The sequence below is a fragment of the Penaeus japonicus genome, unplaced genomic scaffold (assembly GCF_977035675.1).
Source record: "Penaeus japonicus unplaced genomic scaffold, GWHDUDI00000001_assembly GWHDUDI00000027, whole genome shotgun sequence".
In the NCBI taxonomy this organism is placed as follows: domain Eukaryota; kingdom Metazoa; phylum Arthropoda; class Malacostraca; order Decapoda; family Penaeidae; genus Penaeus; species Penaeus japonicus.
The window spans coordinates 15,331,799-15,341,798 of NW_028234429.1; the positions used below are offsets into that span (position 1 = coordinate 15,331,799).

Genomic DNA, 10,000 nt, shown 5'->3' on the forward strand with positions numbered 1-10,000 from the left:
TTATTAATCGGTGTGTGTGTTTATTTACCATGCCTGTGGATTACGGCGTAAAGAGTTATTAGTGAGTAAATCGCATACCTTCTTTTCAGGATTGCTTAGCTGAAAAAGGCATCTCCGTCGGGGTGGATCTGGCCTTTCAAGGTCTCAGTGGAGTCGTGAAATTGGCGATCCTGGAAGTTGTCAAGGAATACTTCCAGTCTGAACTTAGGATGAAAACAAAGCCTAAAAGGGTTTAAATGGCCTGTTTGGTGTGCAGATGCAGAAGGACAAGGATTGGGAAGCTTGGCAGAAGGACAAGGATTGGGAAGTTTGGCAGAACGACAAGGATTGGGAAGTTTGGTTCGCTATTGGCCTTCCTATCGGGATGGGCTGGAATGTTTGTTTACCTGCTCGGGTTCCTCCTGTGTAAAAATCATATTTTTGATTTATTACTGTATCAAACTGTATTCAAATAAATTGTTAAAATTCTAAACCAGCGTTTTAATGAAAAAACAAATGAATAAATAAACAGAAAATGATTGAAAAGTATCCGACTTTTGGCTACAACACGAAAAGTTAGACTGAGCAAAGGTTTTATTCCATTTAAAGTAGACCTCCAGTTCTCTACACACTAGTCAAAGCGGTCTTCCCTCTTCAAGAAATATTTCTTTGAATTCCCCCTTTCGAGCTCATCAGAAGGCGCCTCTTCGCGTTTATGTTAATGAGTTCTGGGCATGAGGCGTTGTCATGATGAAGCCTGATATTGTCTGATATTGTCCCCAACTCTGGTTCTTTGCGACACATTGCATCCCGAAGGTGACACGGAACGCCCAGATGACACTTCCTATTTGTAGTTTGATCATCTCAGGTATTTTTGCATACCAAGGGAAACGTGTCGAAGTTACAAAAGATATATATATATATATATATATATATATATATATATATATATATATATATATATATTTGTAAAGACGAATAAAAAGGTAACTGAACAAATAAGATGATACAATGAAAAAAAACTTTTGAATACATATATATATATATGTATATATATATACATATATAAACATATATATATATATATATATTAATATATATATTATACATATATATATATATGAATATATTTATATATAAACATATACATACACATATGCAAATACATATATGTGTATGTGTATAATTATGAATATATATATATATATACATATATATATATTGATATATATATATATACATATATATATATACACACATATATATACATATATACACACACATACACGCACACACACACAGACACACACACATATGCGTGTGTAAGTATATATATATATATATATATATATATATATATATATATATATATGTATGTATATATATATATATATATACATATATATATGTGTATATATATACATACACACACAATATATATATATATATATATATATATATATATATATATTATATATAATATATATATATATATATGTACATATAATACATATATATATATATATATATATTATATATATAAAAATATATATATATATATATATATATATATATATATATATATACATATATAATATATGCACACACACACACATATATATATGTATATATATGTATATATATATATATATATATATATATACATATTCCTAATGGATGCCCAATCTCTAGCGATGGCAACCCTAACGGCCACAGTCACTAAATTACTCCCCCCATCAATTTACAGTTGGGTCCAGTAGGTGGGGGTATCCCCCCCCCCCCCCCGTAAATATGATTCCCAAGTCAAGACAACGGTGCTCATTCCCCGGAAGCAAAAGAGCCCTTGTCACAGTAGCAGAGGGTGCTAAAGATATCCGATTAGACCCAGGCCGCCTCATGGTGATGAATCTTTGCACATACAATGTAAGGACTCTGAGAACAGAATCTGATCTTTTGACAATATCCCATTTATTAAATGGGATATTGTAGGCCTTTCTGAAGTTAGAAGACTAGGCGAAGAGCGGAAATTACTAAATGATGGATATTTGCTATATAAGAAAGGTAAAACCCTGGATAGCAAACAAGAATTAGGAGTAGGTTTCTTAGTTCACAAGTGCCTCGAAAAGAATATTAGGGAATTCTACAGTGTGAGCGAAAGAGTAGCTTCTGTAATGCTGAAACTAAATGATAGATATAACCTAAAAATTATTCAAATACACGCTCCTACCTGCAGTCATAGTGATGAGGAGACAGAGCTGCCGATAGAGCAAAAACCCATTTTAATACCAAGAGAGGAATAGGCACCAGAAATGAGAGAGGGTAAACACTAATAGAATTCGCTGAAGCTCGATCACACAAAATTATGAATACATTCTTTGAAAAGAGACCCAATGGACATAAGATTTGCCTTCCGGTATTAAAAACGAAATTGACTTCATAATCACCAACCAGCGCGACATTGTACAAGATGTAATTGTTATCAATAAAGTGAATGTCAGTAACGACCATAGACTGGTCAGAAGTCGAGTTAAATTACAGCTAAGAAGGCCACGAAATAAGCTCATACATAAGCCTCTCGTTAATCTAATTAACATTAAGAATAGGGTGATAGAATTTAGTCTTAACATCCGAAACAGATACTCAGCTCTCGAAGATCTTGAGATAGACCAAATGAACGACCAATTCAGTGAGATATTAAAGGAAGCTGCACTTGAAATAGGCGGTAAAGACGAAAAAGAAAAAGAAAGTAACCTTTCGGTATCGACAAAAATAAATGAAGCTCTGCTTTCCGTCACCAGCCTTTAGACAACAAAGAGGAGGCTCTAAGGTGGCGGTAAAGGAGGCAGTAAAGAAACCCAATGGAGAGGTGACACACAATAAAAATGAAATTATCAAAGTAATAGAAGACTTCTATCGCGACTTAAACTACTCAAACGATCAACCGCATACGGAGACAAACACAACAATTGGAAATGTTCCAAAGATTACGGTAGAGGAACTAAAAAGGGCACGAAAAGGCATGAAAAGAGGAAAAACAACGGAAGATGGCATTATTGTAGATCTTATTCAAGATGCAAGAGAGATTATGGCAGTAAAACGCCAATCTTTTTAACAAATGTCTAAGTGTCGGTAAAACCCCGAAATCCCGGAAAAACGCAATAATAATTTTTATACACAAAAAGGGGGACACAAAAAAACTCCTAAAAAAACTCCGACCTATAAGCCTCGTACCAGTAATCAATAGACTGTTCACAAAAATCATCACAGTCTGCATCACCAATACATTAGATTCAAAACAACCCAGGGAACAGGCAGATTTCTACAGCGGATTCTCAACTACAGACCATATCCACACACTAACCCAAATAAGAGAAAAAAACAAACGAATATAGGAAGCCTCTGTGTATGGCATTCGTAGATTACGAAAAGACATTCGACTCGGTACATATAGCAGCAGTACTAGATGCAATTTGTAAACAAGGAGTAGAGGAAATATATTGCAGATTATTGGAAGATATATATAGAGATGGTACAGCGACCATCAAAATACACGCATAAACCAATAAAATACTAATAAAAAAGGGTGTTAGGCAGGGTGACACCATCTCACCGATGATGTTTACAGGTATTCAAGGAAGTATTCAAGAAGTTAAACTGGAAGGAGAAAGGGATTAAAATAGGGGTGAACACTTAAGCAATCTAAGATTTGCAGAAGACATTGATCTTTTCAGCGAGTCAGAAAATGAAATATAACAATTATTAAGCGATTTGAATAGGGAAAATCTGAAGATTGGCCATATAATGAACATGAAAAAAACTAATCATGTTCCAGTCGAACCCCAGTTTAGCAAATACAAATGCAGGGCGAGGTACTAGAAGCAGTGAACGAGTATGTATACCTAGGACAACTCATCTAAACGAATGCATTATGGATATGATTATTGTTGTCATTATCATCATTACTACTGTTATTGCCATCATTATGATCATTATAACATCATTTTCTTATTATCATCTAATACATATGATATTCGGTATCATATCCGGATTTGGGTGGTATGTTATACACACACACATACCCACATATATATATATATGTATATATATATATATATATATATATATATATATATAGAGAGAGAGAGAGAGAGAGAGAGAGAGAGAGAGAGAGAGAGAGAGAGAGAGAGAGAGAGAGAGAGAGAGAGAAGAGAAAGAAGGAGAGAGAGAGAGAGAAAGAGAAAGAAAGAGAGAGAGAGATGAATAGAGTCAGTCTACAATTACATAAACACAAACACACGCACAAAATGACAGTTCCTCACGTCTAGATCCACTGCGTCAGCAGATGGCGGCCAACAGCGCTGCATAAGCCACTGGTGTTTGTCGCGGCTGTTCTGACGTCATCACGTGACTTGTTTGTGCTTGGATGACAGTTTATCTCATGCCATGTTATGTTGTGTAAAGAATAAGGCACATGATGATGATGATGATGATCTAACATTACTGAAATAGAAAGAAATTAAAAGAGTTTTATTGTAACTTGATTACGAACGCTATTTGAGGAACTATTTCACATGAGTTACATAACATAGTGCAATGATGAGCATTGCAAGCACTGTGACCAAGTAATGATAATCAATGCGGTAGAGGTGATAACGAATTATGATAATATGAGTTGCAATTGCAAATATATAGTTGTGATGACATGATGATGATAGGAATCGTAATAATAGTAATGACATTAATGATAATGATGATAACGATATTGTTGATAGCAATAATATTAACACAATGATAATGGTGATAATGATAATGATGATAATGATAATGATGGTAATGATGATGATAATGATAATGGTGATATTAACGATAAAGATAATGATGATAATTATAATAATGATAATAACGATGATAATAATGATGACAATGATAATGATAACCGTAAGCACCATTATTATGACGATCATAATAATGATAATGATAATAATAACAATAAGAAAAATAATAATGTTGACAATAACGGTAATGATGCGAATGATGATGATAATAAGAATACTGATAACAATAATAATAATGATATCAGTAATAGTCAGAATGATATTGATAATGAAGATAATAAAGATGATGATAATGATAATCATAATCATAATGATAATAATGACAGTAATAACAAGAATAATGATAACAGTAATGATAATGATAATAATAGTACATGTGATGATAGTTATTATCATTAAGATTATGGCTATGATTATAGTATTGATGATGATAGTAATGATAATAATGATAATAAAAATAATAACAAGAGTAATAATGATAATGATAGGAAAACTACTAATGATATTAATAAAACTAGCAATGATAGTAATAACGTTGTTACGAAATATGACAAGAAGGCTAATGCTGATACTAATATTTTTGTCGCTTCTCTTCCCGTATTCTGTAGACACATTTAAGATTTTTGCCCTGATTTTAAGTCCAACTAAAATCGAATGCTTTAATAGCTGAGTTCAGTGTCTCCTTAGAGAACACTCGTGAACCGCTAAAGGCGAGCAAGTGCACTGAGCACATACATTATTTAAGAGGATTTTACCCCTGCTTTGCATCCATGTCCTGCGCCATAATATTCATACGATGATAGTGCTCTAACTCAGTTTCTTTTACAGGCATTACTTAGCTCAACATTAGCGCCATTATCCTCTGAAATAATCAATGCCAGGACACTTTTGTTATTTAGGCAATCACCTGAATGATAAAAATTGGTTTCGAAATATCAGCGATGATCATATTGATTTTTAAATGAATTAACGTTCATAATTATTGTTTGATATTTTCCGCTCAATTTGGTAATTATATTTACGTCAGTGACTACAATATCAGTCGGGAAACTGTATCTCTTAAAAATGTTATAAGGCCGTTAGTTAGCGTTCCTAATCCATATGTAACATAGTCTATCGTATAATGGATACATTCAAAGAAAATGGTGGCGCGTCAACGTTTTCATAGAGAATGAAAAACTTTGAGGAGTAACTTTTCCATTGTGATAGATTTTTTCCAGCACTAAATACAGATGATTAAAATGTAATAACGGGCTAATAGAACGAAAGATTAGAAGATACATTTATCATGAGTAAAGGATGGTAACGATTAGCAATCGTAATGCTATGCAAAATCGTGATTTATAAACGAAAAATGAATCATTTAAAGCAGTGGTTTCCAAACAATCTTACACGGCGCCCCCTTTTTGCGTCCAGCAGACTAGCACACTCCCATCCCCTTGTTTTTTGTATGCATGTGATATTGCATATTTTTCGTGTATTTACAAGAAACAAATAATTCAGGCACGAAGCATTTTACTAAGTAAATAAACATTCCATTCAAAGGGAGATAAAAAAAAAGTCTAAAAGTTGGCAAATTGGGAAAACAGACTTGAAGTTCCAAAAACTAAATAATTTGTAAATATGGTATATTTCATTCGAAAAAAATGTGACACTGAAATGAACATACAACAAATCTGATTTCATGTTATGCACAGCTTCATACATTGGCGCGGTCTCTCAGGGGACATGACTCCTCTACTATTTAAAAATATCTTCCTTGTAATTTTTCTAGAAGAATGGAAAATATCAAGGGGGTTTGTTGCAAGAAATGTCTTATTTATTTATAGTTGGAAGGTAGTACCAGTACACACACACACACACACACAACACACACACACACACACACACACTCACACACACACACACTCACATTTATATGAATGCCCACGGTGCAAAGCTACATTAATCATTATATTTCCGTGTGTACTAAAGCAGGGTTCTTCATGGTAGGAGTCTCGACCTAGCGGTCAGTGGATCACTGCGTCTTATTAAAAATAATAATCATATAATATAGATAAATAAAAAGTATTACGATATGTATGCATTCGTAGGTAAGTTAAGTACCCCTGCTAAAAAAGAAAAGAAAAAAAAATCGAACAGGACGATGAAAGACGCTAAAAATCAGATTAGTTTACAATACCGTCCAAAGGGCACGACGGTAGTACATGTGACCTAACTGGGTCACGATGGAAAAAAAGGTTGAAGAACGCTCTACTGGAGAACTCGACTTTGACTAAGCCGAGTTGGTGAAATGCTTTCGTCTTTATTTTCGATCGACAGTTGTGACGATATTTCGTATATTTGGAACGTTTTTGTTTTTTAATTTTGGCTTGTTAGTATGGTATGAAATTACAAATCTTAATTTGTTTATAGTGTTTAGATATACCATCGAAGAAAGAGCTCTGCAAACTTGTTTTTCTTTTCTTCCAAAAATGCAATTAATATTTTGGGAGATATGATAACCTTTGTTGCAGACCTTTACCTATCCTAAATTCATCTAAATCAGTATGTACTATACATAACTGGATTTAAATTTGAGAGCAGATATTTTTTTAGTTATCCAATTTCATTCGTGCTTGCTTCCGAAGCACAATTTTTATACACTTTAAACAGAATGTGTGACTCGGACTAGCAATTCTTATCTCCCCAACTAGAAAAAAGTATATGAATGTATGTAATTATATGCATTATATCAGACTTTATCATCAACATTGTGATTATGTATATCCTCATAATCATCACAATCATAATTATAATCATCATATAGCACGAAGATTATGATCATGAATAAAGTCCCAAACCACAATACATCATTCAAGGACTGTAAGTCAGAAGCTCACGTGCAAAAAGAAGCCATGGACAGTGCCAGCTCACCGACCTTTTTTCCCAGCCTCTGGAATCCAGGTCTCTGCCATGGCCAAGCGTACTCTGGAGGTGTAGCTCTTGAAGGTCTGCGAGCTTTCTTCTATAGAGAGGAAAACAAGGTCAGGAGAAAATGGTGAAATGCGAAAGAAAAAGAAATATGTATCGGAGATTAAGAAAAGCAAGGTTATGGCCATAGGATCATTTGATAAGTAAGGTCAGAGTGTGTTGACACACATTCGAGTCAAAGAGGGAATAACGTGGGGGTACTTTTTTTTTTTTTTTTTTTTTTTTTTTTTACGGGGGCGCAATATTAATGGAAATTGTGACTGTAGTATCCATGTGGTTACCTGTCTGCGCACTCTCTCTCTTTCTCTCTTTCTCCCTCCCTCTTCCTATCTCTCTCTCGCTCTTTCTTCCGTTCTATGTGAATATTATCTATTCATTTCTGAGGCGGCAAGCGCTACAGATCAACCTTTTATCAGTAAGGCCACTGCACAAAGAAGCTTGTTCTAAAGTAAACAATATACGTAGGGATATCCATAACTAAACAATATACTGTGTATGGTAGATGATGTCGAAATGTATTTTTTGTTGTTATTTTTTTTTTTTTTTTTTTATATCGATTGTCAAATTGATATAAAACCTGAATCGATATTCCGGAAAATGGCTGGCATAAGTGTATATATTGTAAATCAAATATTTTATCTAATAAGAGCTAATGAAGAGCAGAAGAGATGCTCATTATCTTTCTATAACTTTTTTTTTACGTTAGCCTTATTCTCTTTCATTTCCCCTTTATTACTTTCTGCCCCCTCCTCCTACTTTCCCCCTTCATTCGCCTCTCTATATCCTCCTCTTCCTCTCCTCGTCTTCCCTCACTACTTTCTTTTTATTTTCAAAAGCCATATTCATATCTTTAAACTCATTCTTTGCAACAATTTGCATGAATAGATTAATTAAACCATATATGAAGGCCAATGCGCATTTCTGCTCTCTCGTCACGTAACAGGAGTTTGTTTGTATGAAACTTTGATACTTTGAACGATATGATTAGGATAGTCACATATGAGTCATATGCAAGTCATGTAAGTCATAAGCAAGTCATATGAGTCATAAGCAAGTCATATGAGTCATAAGCAAGTCATATGAGTCATAAGCAAGTCATATGAGTCATAAGCAAGTCATATGAGTCATAGACAAGTCATATGAGTCCTAAGCAAGTCATATGAGTCCTAAGCAAGTCATATGAGTCATAAGCAAGTCATATGAGTCATAAGCAAGTCATATGAGTCATAGGCAAGTCATATGAGTCATAAGCAAGTCATATGAGTCATAGGCAAGTCATATGAGTCATAAGCAAGTCATATGAGTCATAGGCAAGTCATATGAGTCATAAGCAAGTCATATGAGTCATAGGCAAGTAAAAACAAGAGTGAGAGATAATAATAGCAGGTTTGGATGTAGGTTCAAAAAATCCCAAAGCGTTGGGGGTTTTAGGTCTTACTAAAGACGGTTCATATAGATAGACAGATAGTTAGGAAGAGAGAGAAAAAGGAGAAGGGGGAGAAGGAGAGATAGAGATATAGATAGATAGATAGATAGAGAGAGAGAGTGAGAGAGAGAGAGAAAGGAGTGAGTGAGTGAGAGAAAGACATTATGTTAGCGGTATGCATTTGAAGTAAATCTCTTATGTGGTTTATAGCTGGTTACTCTTACAGGGTCTCGTCAAAAAAAAAAAAAGTTCGTCAATAACCCTCAAAACACAGGCACTCTTTCTTAATCAGCTGTTCTGTGTATACTGCACGTGACAACAAGTAGGCAACAACTGTGTGGGTGAACGTATATGTGTGCTATGTATATATATATATATATATATATATAGATATATATATATATATATATATATATATATATATATATATATACATCACACACACACACAAAATATATATACATACATATATATATATATATATATATATATATATATATATTGTATATATATATATATATTTATTTATTTTTTATTATTGGCTAATATGCAGTTCCCTTTACCATATATATAGAGATAGATAGATAGATATATAGATAGGCACACACACACACACACACACACACACACACACACACACACACACACATATATATATATATATATATATATATATATATATATATATATATATGTATATATATATATGTATATATGGGTGTGTGTGTGTGTGTGTGTGCCTATCTATATATCTATCTATCTATCTATCTATCTCTATATATATGGT

General features: G+C 33.5%; 1 protein-coding gene across 2 annotated transcripts in view; it reads left to right on the forward strand.

The window, feature by feature from the left end:
* LOC122252085 (uncharacterized) overlaps window positions 1–472 on the forward strand; it is a 16,873-nt gene extending 16,401 nt beyond the window's left edge. For both annotated transcript variants that reach the window (XM_086552649.1, XM_043014362.2), the window contains one exon: window positions 90–472. In XM_086552649.1, coding sequence (XP_086408775.1) covers window positions 90–236 — 147 coding nt within the window. In that variant the 3' untranslated portion in view covers window positions 237–472. The remainder of the gene's footprint in view (window positions 1–89) is intronic.
* The last annotated feature ends 9,528 nt before the right edge of the window (window positions 473–10,000 follow it).